The 18,365-nt window shown below is 43.6% G+C and overlaps 1 protein-coding gene across 1 annotated transcript in view; it reads right to left on the reverse strand.

Annotated features, from left to right (window-relative positions):
* Positions 1-18,365, reverse strand: part of LOC120057792 (glypican-6-like) — a 115,182-nt gene that overhangs the window by 25,331 nt on the left and 71,486 nt on the right. The window contains exons 5-6 of the mRNA XM_039006257.1: positions 10,944-11,074; positions 2,710-2,856 (exon numbers count right to left, since the gene is read on the reverse strand). Of these exons, the coding sequence (XP_038862185.1) occupies positions 2,710-2,856; positions 10,944-11,074 (278 nt within the window). The remainder of the gene's footprint in view (positions 1-2,709; positions 2,857-10,943; positions 11,075-18,365) is intronic.

An 18,365-nucleotide genomic window follows, 5' to 3' on the forward strand; every position in this document is an offset into this window, starting at 1 on the left:
GGGAGATGACATCATGTTCTATGAGGAAATAGCCAAGCATTTTTTAAACTGTCTGTTTGAGATACAAGTTTGAGGTGGGGTTTTGGAACAATATTTCCTCCAATTTATGCTTTGGCCACAAATACGAGTATAGGACGAGTCAACAACATTACTTGGATATGAGTTAACAGAACTTTTCATTGGGCAGTTACTTTAACATTCAGCCTCTCGCCACCACCACTACAGTTCACAGCTTTATTATTGAAAGAACTCTATGGTATCATGAAACTGAGAGAGGACGGCTGTCTCTAGAAAGCTACTGTACTCTAGCAACTTTTTGTGGAGCCAGTAGAAACCGACTGTGAACCAGCCAGCACAGCAGAGAACTCGACACCCCCTGACTACAGTGCACATGGATCCTCATAACGGAGACCCTCATCAGGTGTCCTTGTCCAGCCGTCAGATGTCCATAATCAACCTCTGTCACTCAACTCAACATCTAGAGGGAATCTCCAAGCGGGCTAATTGCCCAGTTATTCATGAGGCAGTCTGGAGGCCTCATTTCACTCTGTCTGCCATTTGAGCAACCGCCCAGACACCACCACCACCACCACCACCACCACCAACCAACACCCCTCTCAGAGTTCTCCTCTGCCAAGCTCTGATGGAGTAGGTCACCTGGTTATTGCCTGGGCTCCTCCAGGAGTTGACTCCATTAGCTAAGGCAATGTGAGGTCTCTGATGTGTCTGTATAGATATAGTGGGTAAGGGAGGAAAAACATGGACCGGCCTCTAGGGAAGAGTCCTCACTACCTGAAGGAACCGCAGCTCCTTCAACTCCCTCGTCTATAGCACCGGTCTTGGTGGTACACCTGACTACTAATACAATGTTTAACAGCCAATATTGTTACGGAAGACCATAAAACACTGAGGCCATGATCAAGGTCTCAACAGCTCCACAAATACATTGCTTTGTAAATCAAACACAGACTACTCCGTAATAACATAAAAAGGTTATTTGAAAGTTGACTCTTTTGGGAGTAGTATCTGAGACAGTGGCTGAGATGGAATATATATCAGGTTTACCGTTGGGCTTTGGATGTCACTGTACTTGTTTACAACAGTAGTTGCCAGGTAATATACAACCATACCTCGTCTATGGAAACTATGAGTCTGTAATTCTTCTTATTTAGTGACAAAACATTAGGGAGTATGGCATAGGAGACAAGATGTGACGAAAGGGCCCCACACAAAATGATTTAGGTTAAGAGTAGAATTCATAAAGCTTACACTGTGTTGCATTGCACTCCAGACAGTCCTCTGGTAAGCAGCATAGCAATGGGAAAGAGAAGCATTTTAATTAAATAAAGTAAGACAGTGGAGGAGGAAAGAGGGAGGTACACAAAGACATTACATCCAAATGCATACATCCAAAGACATCAGAGTCCTTCAAAAAGAGCTAAGAGGAGGAACAAAGTTAAGGGAAATCATAATTACTATTCATTAATGAAATTGATGGAAGAACATTTATATTTTCTTATAATGGGATTCTGGCTTTAGCCCGAAGCCACGCAGCACATTATTTTCTCAATTCATTTAAGGATATTATTTTCCTGAGTTACAAAATAATGTGTTGACTTTCAATTGAGTCCATAATTAAAATAGTGCGGTCCCAATGAAAAGAAGGTACTGTATGTGGTTGAATATTATACAGGTGTAGGATTTTAATATGATCAGCAGGAAATGCAAACGTATGGTGTATTCAAAGTTTAAAAAGGCTTCTAAAGTTTATAATTTCCTTTAAATAATGTCAGAGTTGATTTGCCCTAACAAAAAATGTATCAACCCCTACAAAAATGTCCATTAATTATAATCCACCTAATAATTCACATTTCCTGTTGCAGCAGGATTATTTTTCTGCTGTGAGAAACTGGTCAAATAATATTGAATACATTCAAAATGAAGTGTTTGAGGATTATTGAGAGAGACATATTTAACCTTGGTTTTTGGTCTCCTACAAATATTGCACTGCATGATAGTGACAGACTTTTCAAATCGGTCAATTTGACAAGCCTTAACTCCTGGCTCTCACATTACCATCTGCATGCAGAGAGAGAGAGCGGGGGGGGGGGGGGGGGGGGGGGAGAGAGAGAGAGAGAGAGAGAGAGAGAGAGGGGGGGGGGGGGGGGGGGACTGTAGTAAGGATAATCCATGATGAGAAATGTCCCTCACCTGAATTGGACTGTCAGCTATATGTTGACCTCTACCCTTAGCAAAACATCAAGTTAGGTGTCACTGTCAAGGTTGTATGAGATGAAAATCGGAAAAACAAGATCTAATGAAACAAAACAAAGCTAATCTGATCGAAAGCAAAGGTTTACTTTATACAGCAAACACCTGACTTTGTCAATCTCACAAATTCCATTAATCTTTTCTGTCTTATTTGTAAGGTACACATAGACAGGAAGGGCACAGGATGCTGCACACTTCTCTTTGCCCTCCCGGGTAAAGCTGATGATTTGTTAACAAACACGGATCGATATAGAGAGAGTGAGTGAGGCCTGAACGGAGGACGAGCACAAATAATTAATTTCCGGCTCCGGGGGCCCTACCATGGCAAATCACCAGCTTTAATAAACAGTGTCAAGGCAGAAAGACAAATGATGTTTACTCTGAAGCAGTGGTCCTGTGGGCTGTGAGTGGGCTGTGTGTGTCTCTGCTTTTCCTTACCAGTCTGTCCAGGCTGGTGCCAGCTGCAGTGGTGGGCCGCTCCTCTGGGCTGTAGGGCCTGAAGCGGGCGTTGAACACGTCCGAGACGCCCCGAGTAGACCTGCCGCCCATTCCTGAGGGCTTTGGTTGGCCGCAGCCTTGAAAAACCTGCAATTACACAGAGAAGGACATCCAACTGTTGGATTGCAAGAGGAGCTAGAATTACTTGGGATGTGGAAAAGAGGGAAAACACAATGTTTTGTTAAGGCCTTGTGGATCCTACAGCCCCCATATTACCAACATGACAGTGCTCAAAGTCACATTGATCTAACCAGAGCCAACAGGTTTTTCAACTTGTGCAAGACCAGCCATATATAATATCATGGAGTTAACTTTTTAATGGATTATGGGCAATTCACCACATATACTTTAAAGATAAACAAAGCTGCATCTGCATCGTGAGAAAGCCAACAGAGCATTTAGCCTTGAACGAGAGCAAGCACCCCACATTGCGTAGGCTGAAGAATCTCTTCACAACCACTTCATTTTTTTTGCAATGACTACAATTTTGTGGGCAAAGTAAAATACAGTAAAACACTGGAAACACATTAACTACTGTTAGTTGAACTAAGATTATCTGACCATAGGGAAACATGTAATTCAAATACAAAGACCTAAAATGTGATATAATTAGAATGGGTAGCAATACACACCTAAAACATGATCCAGTTGGTTTTCAAATATGAACTGTACGTGACAGAATACAGATGTGCCATCCTTCCCTTGTTCTCTACTCCCACATTAAGTCTGTAATGCCATAAACGTTTAATTAGTGTGTTAATGGACTCTATCTAGCATTCACTAAAATGTTGTGCACAACATCTGTAAAAACCACCACAGAACATACCTCAAAAGTTCCAACTCAGGAAGCATGCAGACCATCTACCGCTTCCAAGTATATCACTCGCTAATGTTCAATCTCTGAATAATAATGTAGACGAGCTCAGGGCGAGGATCTCCTTCCAGAAAGACATCAGGGATTGTAGCATACTCTGTTTCACGGAAACATGGCTCTCTAGGGATATACTGTCGCCGTCCATACAGCCATCTGGGTTCTCAGTACATAGCGCAGACAGGATTAGAGAACTCTCCAGGAAGAAGAAAGGCGGGGGTGTATGTTTCATGATTAAACACTCATGGAGTGATTGTGATACATACAGAAACTCAAGTCCTTTTGTTCACCCGACCGAGAATAACTCACAATCAAATGCCAACGGTATTACCTCCAAAGATAATTACCTTTGGTTATAGTCACAGCCGTGTATATTCCCCCTCAAGCCGATACGACGAAGGACCTCAAATAACTACACTGGACTTTATGCAAACTGGAAACCACATATCCCGAGGCCGCATTTATTGTAACTGGGGATTTTAACAAAGCAAATTTGAAGAAAACACGACCGAAGTTCTACCATCACATTGACTGTAATACTTGCGCTGGTAAAACATTGGACCACTGCTACTCAACTTTTCTAAAAGTCTAAGGCCCTCCCCCTGCCCTCCCTCTGACAAATCTGATCATGATTCCATTTGCAGTGCTAAGGTCTATTCAACGCTGGACTGACCAATCGCAATCCATGTTCCATGATTGTTTTGATCACGCAGACTGGGATAGGTTCCGGGTAGCTTCTGAGAATAAAATGGACGAATACAGGGATATGACTGAGTTCATCAGGAAGTGTATAGGAGATGTTCTACCCACTGTGGCTAATAAAACCTACCCAAACCAGAAACTGTGGATAGATGGCAGCATTCGCGCAAAACTGGAAGCGCGAACCACCGCAACCATGGCAAGGTGACTGGGAATATGGTCGAATGCAAACAGTGTAGTTATTCCCTCCGTAAGGCAATCAAACAGGCGAAACGTCAGTATAGAGACAAAGTGGAGTCGCAATTCAACGGCACAGACACAAGACGTATGTGGCAGGAACTACAGACAATCACGGACTACAAAGGAAAAACCAGCCACGTCCCGGGCACCGGCGTCTTGCTTCCTGACAAACTAAACACCTTCTTCGGCCTGCTAGCAAGGACTGTGGGCTCTCGTTCTCCATGGCCAACGTGAGTAAGACATTTAAACGTGTTAACCCTCGCAAGGCTACCGGCTCAGACGACATCCCTAGACGCATCCTCAGAGCATGCGCAGACCAGCTGGCTGGAGTGTTTATGGACATATTCAATCTCTCCCTATCCCATTCTGCTGTCCCCACTTGCTTCAAGATGTCCACCATTGTGCCTGTACCCAAGAAAGCAAAGGTAACTGAACTAAATTATTATCGCCCCGTATCAGTGCTTTGAGAGCCTAGTTAAGGATCATATCACCTCTCCCTTACCTTACCTGACACCCTAGATCCATTTCAATTTGCTTACCACCCCAATAAAGCCACAGACGATGCAATCGGTATCACACTACACACTGCCCTATCCCATCTAGACAAGAGGAATACCTATGTAAGAATGCTGTTCATTGACTATAGCTCATCATTCAGCACCGTAGTACCCACCAAGCTCATCATTAAGCTCGGGGCCCTGGGTCTGAACCCCGCCCTGTGCAACTGGGTCCTGGAGGAGCCGCCCCAAGGTGGTGAAGGTAGGAAACAACACCTCCACTTTGCTGATCTTCAACACAGGTGCCCCACAAGGGTGCGTGCTCAGCCCCCTCCTGTACACCCTGTTCACCCATGACTGCGTGGCCATGCATGCCTCCAACTCAATCATCAATCATCAATCATCTTAAGGCCATCATACTGTTAAATAGCCATCACTAGCCATGCCTCCACCCAGTTACGCAACCCTGCACCTTAGAGGCTGCTGCCCTATATACATAGATTTGGAATCACTGGCCACTTTAATAATGGAACACTAGTCACTTTAATAATGTTTAAATAATGTTTACATACTGCTTTACTCATCTCGTATGTATATACTGTATTCTATTCTACTGTATTTTAGTCAATGCCACTCCAACATTGCTCAAAACATTGCTTAATTCCAATCTTTTACTTTAGATACTACTGCACTGTTGGAGTTAGGAACACAAGCATTTCGCTTCACCCACAATTACATCTGCTAAATATGTGTACGTGACCAATAAAACTTGATTTGATTTGATGATTTGAAGTTCTCATTAAGTTTCCCGGTAATGTAATACATTTATAAAAAAAAACATGTATTTAACCTTTATTTAACTAGGCAAGTCAGTTAAGAACAAATTCTTATTTACAATGACAGCCTACACTGGCCAAACCCGGACGACGCTGGGCCAATTGTGTGCCACCCTATGGGACTCCCAATCACGGCCAGATGTGATACAGCCTGGATTCGAACCAGGTACTATAGTGACACCTCTTGCACTGAGATGCAGTGCCTTAGACTGCTGTGCCACTCGGGAGCAGTAATAAGACAATGTACCAATTATGCAAACCAAAATTGGGTCTGTGAAAGTGCCCAGAACATTTGTTAAGTTATGGCAAATGTTCTCATAACATAAAGACTGTCCAGTCGTGCTGATGATTACACAATGTTTGTATAAAACATTCACCTGATGTTTGCATTACTGGTACATTGTGTTATTACATTACCTGGAAACCTAATGATAACTTTTGGGCAATCCAGTCAGAAATGCAGAATTTAGACTAACTGTAATGAATCAAATATTGTCTAAAAATGTACTGTTAAACTTTTAAAAAACGCACCCGTTATAATTCCTACTTTGAGACGCCTGATATGACCCCCCTGTCTTATTTTTCATGATCTGAAAAGCAAAACTGATCCTAGATCAGCACTCATAGTCTTGTAAATAGTGACCCAGAGGATGGCAGAAGTGATGGTGAATAACCCAGTTACCAGTACTTCCCTGGGTTAGTTATGTCTAAGAAGGCTAAACAGGAAGCATGGAATTGTAACGGAACTCTAATTCCTCCTCCTCCTCGGACGAGGAGAGGAGAGAGGGATCGGAAGACCAATTTGCAGCGAGGTAGGATGACATAATGAATTTATTTACAAAACGAAACTAAACACACGAAGAACACTTGAAAAAATACAAAACAACAAAACGACGTAGACTGACCTAAAACATGAGAACTACTAATACACGAAGAACGCACGAAACAGGTACAGACTACAAACCAACGCTACAGTCCCGTGTGGCACGAACATACATACAGACACAGGAGACAACCACCCACAAACAAACAGTGAGAACAACCTACCTTAATATGACTCTCAATCAGAGGAAACGTCAAACACCTGCCTCTGATTGAGAGCCATACCAGGCAACCCAAAACCAACATAGAAACAGAAAACATAGACTGCCCACCCAAAACTCACGCCCTGACCAATAAACACATACAAAACAAGAGAAAACAGGTCAGGAACGTGACATAACCCCCCCCTTAAGGTGCGAACTCCGGGCGCACCAGCACAAAGTCTAGGGGAGGGTCTGGGTGGGCATCTGACCACGGTGGTGGCTCAGGCTCCGGACGCTGTCCCCACACCACCATAGTCACTCCCCGCTTCTGTATCCCCCTCCCAATGACCACCCTCCAACTAAACCCACCTAAATGAAGGGGCAGCATCGGGATAAGGGGCAGCACCGGGATAAGGGGCAGCACCGGGTTGAGGGACGGCAGCTCCGGGCTGAGGGACGGCAGCTCCGGGCTGAGGGACGGCAGCTCCGGGCTGAGGGACGGCAGCTCCGGGCTGAGGGACTCTGGCAGGTCCTGGCTGGACGGCTCTGGCAGGTCCTGGCTGGACGGCTCTGGCAGGTCCTGGCTGGACGGCTCTGGCAGGTCCTGGCTGGACGGCTCTGGCAGGTCCTGGCTGGACGGCTCTGGCTGGTCCTGGCTGGACGGCTCTGGCTGGTCCTGGCTGGACGGCTCTGGCTGGTCCTGGCTGGACGGCTCTGGCTGGTCCTGGCTGGACGGCTCTGGCTGGTCCTGGCTGGACGACGGCTCAGTCCAGACGAGCAGTTCATGCGGCGTTGGGCAGACGGGCAATTCAGGCGCCGCTGGGCAGACGGCCAGCTCTGACAGCTCGGGACAGACGGGCAGTTCTGTAGGGAGGAGACGGAGAGACAGCCTGGTGCGTGGTATAGGCACTGGCTGCGCTGGAGAGGAGGAAAGCTCTGACAGCGCTGGACAGGTGGGAGCAGCTGGAGAGAGAACCCGGAGAGACAGCCTGGTGCGGGGGGCTGCCACCGGTGGACTGGTACTTGGAGGTGGCACCGGGTATACCGGACCGTGAAGGAGGACACGTGCTCTTGAGCACCGAGCCTGCCCAACCCTACCAGGTTGAATGGTGCCCGTAGCCCTGCCAGTGCGGCGAGGTGGAATAGCCCGCACTGGGCTATGCTGGCGAACCGGGGACACCATCTGTAAGGCTGGTGCCATGTATGCCGGCCCGAGGAGACGCACTGGTGGCCAGATGCGTTGGGCCGGCTTCATGACATCCGGCTCGATGCCCAACTTAGCCCTACCAGTGCGGCGAGGTGGAATAGCCCGCACTGGGCTAAGCACGCGTACTGGGGACACCGTGCGCTTTACCGCATAACACGGTGTCTGACCAGTACGACGCCCTCTCACTCCACGGTAAGCACGGGGAGTTGGCTCAGGTATCCTACCCGGCTTTGCCACACTCCTCGTGTGCCCCCCCCCAAGAAATTTTTGGGTCTGACTCTCGGGCTCCCAACCGCGTCGCCGCGCTGCCTCCTCATACCAGCGCCTCTCTGCCTTCGCTGCCTCCAGCTCCGCCTTGGGACGGCGATATTCCCCTGGCTGAGCCCAGGGTCCTTTGCCGTCCAGGATCTCCTCCCATGTCCATGAATCCTGGGATCTCTGCGGTTGCTGTCGCTGCCCTTCTCCCCGCTGCTTGATCCTGGTAATTTGGTGGGTGGTTCTGTAACGGAACTCTAATTCCTCCTCCTCCTCGGACGAGGAGAGGAGAGAGGGATCGGAAGACCAATTTGCAGCGAGGTAGGATGACATAATGAATTTATTTACAAAACGAAACTAAACACACGAAGAACACTTGAAAAAATACAAAACAACAAAACGACGTAGACTGACCTAAAACATGAGAACTACTAATACACGAAGAACGCACGAAACAGGTACAGACTACAAACCAACGCTACAGTCCCGTGTGGCACGAACATACATACAGACACAGGAGACAACCACCCACAAACAAACAGTGAGAACAACCTACCTTAATATGACTCTCAATCAGAGGAAACGTCAAACACCTGCCTCTGATTGAGAGCCATACCAGGCAACCCAAAACCAACATAGAAACAGAAAACATAGACTGCCCACCCAAAACTCACGCCCTGACCAATAAACACATACAAAACAAGAGAAAACAGGTCAGGAACGTGACAGGAATTCATTATTGACCATACTGCCAAGGTTATATAATGAAAAAAATATGTAAGAAAGCTTCCCTGGTGGCGTAGAGAATAAAAGACCTGGCTTGGGATCCAAGTATTGCAGGTTCCAAGTACTCCACATGTGCAGATTGAAAATATATGAAGTGTAAGAAATACGGTAGGTGTTTGTATGATTAAATGCTCTTCAAATGTCCTATGAATGAAATGAAAATGCCATATGTCTATATCACCTACAACACAGTCCTCAAATGAGAATTGCCATTAAATCTGCAGAGAAACATCATGGGGATGTGTTCCAATCTGCTATAGGGAGCTACAGATTTGCATGCTGAGAATGTTTTGGTAATATTAGGTCAAACTTAAATATTGCATTTTCTAAATGTTATTTACATTTACATTTTAGTCATTTAGCAGACGCTCTTATCCAGAGCGACTTACAGTAGAGTGCATACATTTTATTACATTTTACATACTGAGACAAGGATATCCCTACCGGCCAAACCCTCCCTAACCCGGACGACGCTATGCCAATTGTGCGTCGCCCCACGGACCTCCCGGTTGCGGCCGGCTGCGACAGAGCCTGGGCGCGAACCCAGAGACTCTGGTGGCGCAGCTAGCACTGCGATGCAGTGCCCTAGACCACTGCGCCACCCGGGAGTTATTGAAATGGAATATTATGTTAAACCTAAAACAAATATGCTATGAAAGTCATATAAAATGACTTATTTGGAAATTGTGGAACATCGTGCAACATTGTGGGAATGTTCTGTGCAACCTATGCAAATATCACAATAATATTATTGCAAAATACCCAGACAACTCCCATACTTTAAATGGTGTGGGAACCTTTAAATAACTTAGAACAGGTGTTCTTCTCACAACATTATAGGATTGTCCTATGCAACCTAACTTAAAACATTGTATGAATGTCATCACAACTGAGCATATTTTGTGTTTTCGTAACGTGTCTCTTGTAATGTTCCACTGTTCACACAACCTAATGATGTAAATGTTCTGGTAACCTTTAACCTTTAAGTAGTACACAGCGTTGTACGAGATCTTCAGTTTCTTGACAATTTCCCGCATGGAATAGCCTTCATTTCTCAGAACAAGAATAGACTGATTAGTTTCAGGAGAAAGTTCTTTGTTCCTGGCCATTTTGAGCCTGTAATCGAACCCACAAATGCTAATGCTCCAGATACTCAACTAGTCTAAAGAAGGACAGTTTTATTGCTTCTTTAAATCAGGACAACAGTTTTCAGCTGTGCTAACATAATTGCAAAAGGGTTTTCTAATGACCAATTAGCCTTTTAAAATGATAAACTTGAATTAGCTAACACAACGGGCCATTGGAACACAGGAGTGAGGGTTGCTTATAACGAGCCTCTGTACACCTACAGTATGTAGATATTCCATTAAAAAAATCAGTCGTTTCCAGCTACAATAGTCATTTACAACATTAACAATGTCTACACTGTATTTCTGATCAATTTGATGTTATTTTAATGGACAGAAAATGTGCTTTTCTTTCAAAAACAAGGACATTTCTAAGTGACCCCAAACTTTTGAACGGTAGTGTATCTCATTCTGGGAATTCTTTGAAGAACAGATTAAATGTGTTCTTGGAACATTCTTGCAACATCAGACACATTTTTTATACAGTCATCAGCACGACCGGACAGTTTTTGGGTTATGAGAACTTTTTCCTAACAAATGCGTTCGGGAATTTCACAGAAACAGTTTTGGTTTTCTGGGAAGACACCTTGTTGGCTTCTGGGAATAAGTTTGACTAATTTGGTTGACATACCCTGTAGGAGACTTGGACACTGTTATCTTGCATATTCATGATGGCCTCCGAAATCTTGACATCAATGGGTTCCATGACAGACTCGATGTTGAAGGGTCCCTCCAGCCTCTGTGCCACCAGCAACATGGCATCTGTCGAGAGAGAGACAGAGTGAGAGTGAGAGCGAGAGATTGAACGCACGCGTGCGAGAGAGAGAGAGAAAGAGAGGAATTTAGCCACAATGACTGCCAAAGGCTTGAGTTGGAAGACTTATGTGTCCAGAGAAAGCAGATTATCTTCCATTTGTATTCAATGCTTTGCCTTGGTATCACTAAGACAATTCATGTATCACTTCAGCAAAATGTATTTGTATATTTATGCAACATGCAAAACACCTTTATAATTTGCTATTTGTCAATATTCATCATTAACTGTCATACTTGTCTAAGGAAGAAGCAGCATCTCATTACAGCGTCTCATCATAACAAATTGTTATACTGTATGTGTTTGGCACTTGAAATAAATTACCGCATCCAATCACAGCAATACATAATTATGTATCATGAATGCTTCTGGGGGTATATTCAATTTCTATGTAGATCAACTCAATAGATTCAATATAAATGGAGTTATACGAAATGAAAAGAACAGTGATGATTAGTCGTTGATTTAATGGAATTTCTCAAAGCGAAGCACATTGAGGCCTTATTTACTTTCGCTCCGGGCACGGATGCTATAAGGTCACCACCTCATTAATATCACTGTGTAGACTAAAACCATACGGCAATGTCTGTACTGTATATGATTATCACAACACCGCATTTACTTACAGCATATTAATCACCCCACACTGGTCTGGAATTGTAATAATATCATATGATCCTTGAACCAAGAGATCAATGATGTCCAATTCAGAAGTATTGCCACACATACAGTATCACACTGTCTTTCTTATTAATTATACTGTATAAGAACATTTCCTGATTCTCATTGCGGTCTTAGCCCTCCGGAGTTGCCCTTTACAAAACCATGGGCTAATTGTTGTTGTCATGGAACAGAGCTGCTGTGCTCTATCTTGGGGGGATATCCATGTTAATGTGGGACTGGGACTGTCTGTCTCTGTGTAATGACAGTTTGGAGTGGGAGTGGAGATCCACAGGCATATGGGGACCTGGCCAGCTAGCAGCCCCAAAGAGGAACAGCGAGGCCTGGGTAACACTGCTCTAGGGCTCTTGTAGAACTTCTCAGTCATGCCCAGGCAGTCTCAGCCAGTAGACCTCCCAGGATAGGACCTCACCACCCACACACTGTCATAATTACTCTGTCATTACCTATCTACTGAATAAAGTAATCATTTAATTTAGGGCATGGAAAACCATTGACCACAAGTCATAAATTGATATGCATTACCATGATGTTTTTCCCAGGTGTGTAACCTTCCCAACATCACAGGTCATTTGTTGTTAAAATACATTAAACATTGGTTCTATGATGCGGCTTTGTGTTGTAATACAAATCCTTTGGCTTGCTGCCACAGTCTCCTCTTCATCATTCAATAAGCTGTTTTTGAGAACATTTGTTGATTACCATGCTCAAATGGCAGAACTACAATAGACTGTAATCATAACAAGATGAACAATTTGTTGACACATTATTTTCCATAAACATTGAAATTACTGGTTTGGAAATCATTGCTTACTTGTATAAAATTATGTAAAAAGGGAAGCTTTGATGATTTCTCTGGATTTAATCGTGAAATTCCCAGTCTCCCATAACTACTTTAGATGTTTGCAGAATGAGGCCACAGTGGTCTTTGGGGACCTGCTATTACTAATGGTAAGGAGAAGAGCTGGCTGGGCAACGTTACCTCAGTCATCTCTGGTGCCATTTCCTTTCCAATTATGTCTGAAGCCGGCCCTTTGAAGAGCACTTGTGTTTGTTTACACTTGGGCGGCAGATAGCCTGTGATGCTGGGTTAGAAATCCATCATCACACTGGCTAAGGTCAGGGGTCAGGGACTAACTAGGTTTCTTTTGGTTTCCTAGCTGCAGTCTGTGAAGTATCCACAAGCAAAATGAAGTTCACCTTATATTTTCATAGGATGTGGATTCGGATGTCTTAAGGCAATGACACGTTACATTCAAAGAAAGTATGTCAACAAAGCTTAACGTACACACATTGCTAAATCTAACAATGTCAGTATCCAAGCTAATAATGTAAATGTAATCTGAATGCATGCAGCAGGTCTCAGGTATGATGTAGAGAAAAATAACGGTCACACACTCAAATTCAAATGTTCAAAAAGTGACAATCCAGGTCAGAGCAGCCAGTGGTGAGCTCCTCCACAGATCTCCCATGCAGAGAGTGAATGGAGTTGCCTTCAGCAGCACAAGGGAAGATGGCAATCTTTTCCAGCCATGTGGAGTTAAGATATGTTTATCAGATGGGCACTACAAACACAGGGAGCACAGGATGCAGCGCCTCATCCCACACAATCCCCAAAGAGAGAGAGAGAGAGACAGAGAGACAGACAGACAGACAGACAGACAGACAGACAGACAGACAGACAGACAGACAGACAGACAGACAGACAGACAGACAGACAGACAGACAGACAGACAGACAGACAGACAGACAGACAGACAGACAGACAGACAGACAGACAGACAGACAGACAGAGAGACAGACAGACAGAGAGAGAGAGAGACACAGAGACACAGAGACAGAGAGAGAGAGAGAGAGAGAGAGAGAGAGAGAGAGAGAGGAGTGAAGAGAGAGAGAGAGACTGGTGTAGTGTGTACTGCTAGCAAGGAGCCAAGACAGTGATGCTGATTGGGTCAAGTCAGGGCAGGGCAGGACAGGGCAGTCAAATTGCAGTTAGCCACAGTGCTGCGTCTCTGAGGAGAAGGAGGAACGCGGTAGCGCTCTCTACCTACATGGAGAATTAATGAGTCTCATTTATGAGGAGAGCACAGAGTCTGGTCCACTGTGACTGGGCTGCTGCTCCTGCGTGCCAAGCTCAGCTCTCCCTGCTTCACTTTTGTAGTATGGAGATAGGCCACCGGCCAACAGGATGAAATCTGGTTATCATCACCACACAGCCATGAAAATAGCGCCCATCTTGTCCTATTTTGAGACAGGAGGCCAAAAATGATGATGAGGGAGCTGTTAGTGACAGTAGTTTCTTCCAAAATGAACACACTAAAGGAAAGACAGTATTTTCCTGAAATTGAATAATATAAACATAGAATTTTTTAGAGGCATGTTCATTTATTTGAATTGAACACTCTATTACAGTAAATTGTAATACAACCACACAAAAAGGAAAACCCTGTCCTTCAGACAATCTCCTATTTTCAGCTATCGAAATTGTTGCCCCTAAAATAGAGGCTATCTGCTAGAAAAGCTCCAGCAGACAAGGACAAATAAGGAAAGTGAAAAGGCCCATGTATGGCTCTTTACCTCTGAAGAGATCCCTGAGATGAAAAATGGCTCTCATGTAATTTGGATTCTGTAAAGCATAGCTCATCTGTGGTTCACTCAGCCAACTAATGGTGTTATATGACACCGTAGAAAAAAATGGGCAGGGGAAAGCATATTGTTCCTTGGTCACAATTTGTCCTGATAAAAAAGTCCTTGAGCACACATACGAGCGCATGCACATGGTGTGCGTGTACGCATGCACGCACACACACACACACAGACACCAGAGAGAAACAGATGAGACTATCCACAGCTCTTTTGAAATATTCATAGCAATGATACACATAAAAAAAGACCTTCCAAGATTGGCTGAGTTAAATCTTTTTCTATCAAGCCATAAAAGCTTTGCGCACATGGTAATTGCCTTTCCAAACACCCATTTATTTCCTAAAAGCTCTCTATTCATTCACAGAGTTTTCAAATGGCCACACCACACCAGATAGTAGCACATTCCTGATACCAATGTTCTGTGGAGACTTGTTCTTTTGTTCTTTCTGGCTGTGCAGAAACACAAAACAACAGACACTTGATTTTCTGTCTGATTCATAGATCAGACAGGCTATTTGACTTGAAATGCATACAAATATAGTTAAATCAAATGTAACATGCAAGAAGGTAGTTATTGCTGGTTTGAATGTATGTCTGGAGGAGATTTAAATGCGCACATCTGATCGCGTGAACCCAAACGCTGACGCCACCGGCACTTCTATCATGTTCAGGTCTACAACTGGATGAGGTCTGACACAGGTTGCCTTTAATCTCGGGATAACACTGGGGAAATAGACTCGTTTTAAAACACCCTCATGAATATTTAATTGACAGATAAAACGATCTGCATAGAAGACGTCCTCCCCAGTCGAACGACAAAAATAAGGCCCCTCGCGACTAGCAGTAATCCTATGAGTCTCATGAGGATATGGATCGGAGAGACAACTCTTGCACACTGTTCAAAAGACTGTTGAAGTGCATTAAAAGTATACCATTGAAACTTTTGAAATAGCGCCGCTGTAAAGTAGGATCAAATTCACTGGGGTTTGATTAAAAATGTATCTAGCAATTAGGCATAATTTATGACAATTGTGTTTTATCTGATAATAGACAAATAGAAGGAAACGATTACATCGGTAGAAACTGATTATATCCTTTGAGCTGCACCACTATTCTGATGTAGTTCTTCAAAGCAAAAAACTTGAGTCCTGGCATGAATCCTGTTTGGACAGAAACTATCCATTTATAGTTTATGCCAATTATCTAGCATTTCCACTTGCTTATTAAACCTACATGAGTGTTCATTGCCTTCAGCAACACAGAATAGCAACCTATACTGAATTTACGTACTAAACAGGAAGATAAATGCAAGTGTTAATCAGATTTTTCTTCATATCCTACATGTAATTATCAGTTGTAACTGTATAATAGCTCATAATAAGAATGTATTTTTAGCTATAGAAAACCTACGTTCTCAGGGGCACCAGTGATTGTACAGAGCAGCTAGTCCTAATGAAACTCTGCAGCAGAACCCAATAGTGAGGCGTTCTCCAACGGATCCCGTTACTAATGGGGTGAGGGATGTCATGGGGATTGTCTTTGAACCGAGCATCTGTCCAATGATCTCTAATGCAGGCTGACAGGGGTGTTTCAACGATTTTGTCCACAAATATGTAGAGGAAATCCTTGCTTCCAGTCAACATCAATTTTCTCCTCGTAAAACCACATGTTTGAGAAGTTGGTAACACATGATTACCACAAAACCCAAACATGATCTGGACAAAGTATCACCTGCTGAACCGCTCTGAAATCAGAAAAGGAATGGATGTGACGACGCAATGACTCCAGCAGGCATTATGACACCCATTTCTCTCTATATTCGGCAACTCTTTTACAAATCTTGTTCAAAATTATGGTGAAAAAGTTATTCCATTCAGGTGAATTATGATTATGTCTGAGTAACAGGTTCACAACCACTGTTTTCACACACTGCTGCCTTACTTCATCGATAAAACACACAAAGCAAATGCTTTCTTGCTGCGATGTCTGACTTCAATCTGGCGACAGATTAGGTAAAGACATTATTTCACAGGCTCTACCTACAGTACATCAGGAATGTATTCTTAATGTGTTTGGGTTTGTGTTCTAGCAAGGCAGGGCTCATTAAAGAAGCAATTTCTTCTAACAGCTTTGACTATCCAACCCTCACCTTTCCCCACAGCTAGGGACATTAATGGATTCCAGGATTCTATCAACTGTGGTCACATATCACAAAGGATATAAGATTACTTATTTGTATTTGCTTAACCCCGTGTCCCTGTGTGGTGGAAGTGGCCACAAAGATTAGTCCGAGAGCAAACAACCATTATAAACCCATTTATCCATTCCAGTGGTGGGGTGAAATAGCACTGGGAGACCATGCTAAATCGCTCCTGCTCAGAGGTCTGCGTGCATCACCAGGAGGGGCGAGTTCAGACCTCACTGATTTAGCTATAGGCAGAGAAGAAAACTAAAACAATCTAATGGAACGGAATAGATGGTTTTATACTTTAGGTCGGTTCCGTTGCTACATCGCATCACAAAGGGATGCAATACAATTTCAGGGCAAGGAAACTGATGTTGACAGTCAGATGAGCTATCAAAATGAATCTTCATATTCAATGAATTCTTGGGTTTCCTCAGGAGTGGGTGGTAAGAGTCTCTACACCTACATGATGCTGTCTAAATCCCAGCTCTAGAATGAGACCTCATGGCACCTGGCCTGGGTCTACTGCTGAAGATACATGGTTCTCTCTCTCTCTTTGACACCCACACTACCCCTGATTGCACCTTCACTTTTATTATTAGATACATGATCAAATTTCAGGTCAACTCCGGCATTTCTTCTAAGCATAAAGTCAGGACTTACACAAGCTAAAGAGTGAGCAACGAAGAGAGGTAAGCTGTGCAGACTATCACTAAAGAGAATCCAGACAGGGATGCTACATGTTTTATTAGTCTTTTCAAACTCACTTCTTTTGTCATAAAATGTCAGTGTCTACCTGATACAAACCCAATTACATCCATCATAATGATCCATTAGTACTGCAGATCCAAGACGGAGTATGAAATGTCGCTTCGAATGATGTATCTGCCGCTTTTGTATTTCAGTCAGAGAGTTCCATCTCAAAGTATAAGTGATTATATCCTATTTTTGGAGACAGAAAAGCATGATAATCACAAATAATAAGCAGCACCCCATGCAAGTCACTGGTGCACACCTAGATTCCTATGTCTATGAGAGAGAGAGACGGACATAGCTTAATAAAACGCTGTTGCGTTAGGTCCCTACTGACTGACTTCATTAGCTGCTGTGGTGTTGAGGCATAAGTGGCAACTCATTATATCCATGTTTAAACATATGTAAGGACACACAATTAATTAACAATATGATCACTATTTCCATTTCCTTTAGTGCGGTGCCCTTGCAGAAGAGGAAAACTTTTGGCCCAGTTGTCTCCTTCTCAGCCACAAGCAGTCCTCTAGTGGTGTGTTGCTGGGAGTATTTATTTTCCTTCCTCTTCTATATTTTATTAATGAGGAAATCTTCACAAAGGACAGGAAATGTTTTTCATGAATTGTGAGGTTGTGACTGTCTCCAGTTACCCCAGTGAAACAAATCACGCAATTAAAAAGAAATGAGCAAATAAAATCAATGCAGATCACTTACACTGTGGTGACATACGGCCTCCAGAGAGAACGATACTAGTCAGTATTGCAATGAAGCCAAATAATAGAAGAAAAAGCTGTGATACCATTGTATAATACACCTTTGGATTGTCCCAGAGTATTAGCAAATGGGTATGCCTAGTCTTGTGTGCATTGCGGTAGTCAAGCAAGAAGGAAAATCGCTTTCTTTCACCTGTCAACACAAAAAATGATAATGACACGTGGGGTGTAAACTAGAGAGGGCCACATATATCACCACAGCAT

Source organism: Salvelinus namaycush, chromosome 13 (genome assembly GCF_016432855.1).
Source record: "Salvelinus namaycush isolate Seneca chromosome 13, SaNama_1.0, whole genome shotgun sequence".
Lineage (NCBI taxonomy): Eukaryota > Metazoa > Chordata > Actinopteri > Salmoniformes > Salmonidae > Salvelinus > Salvelinus namaycush.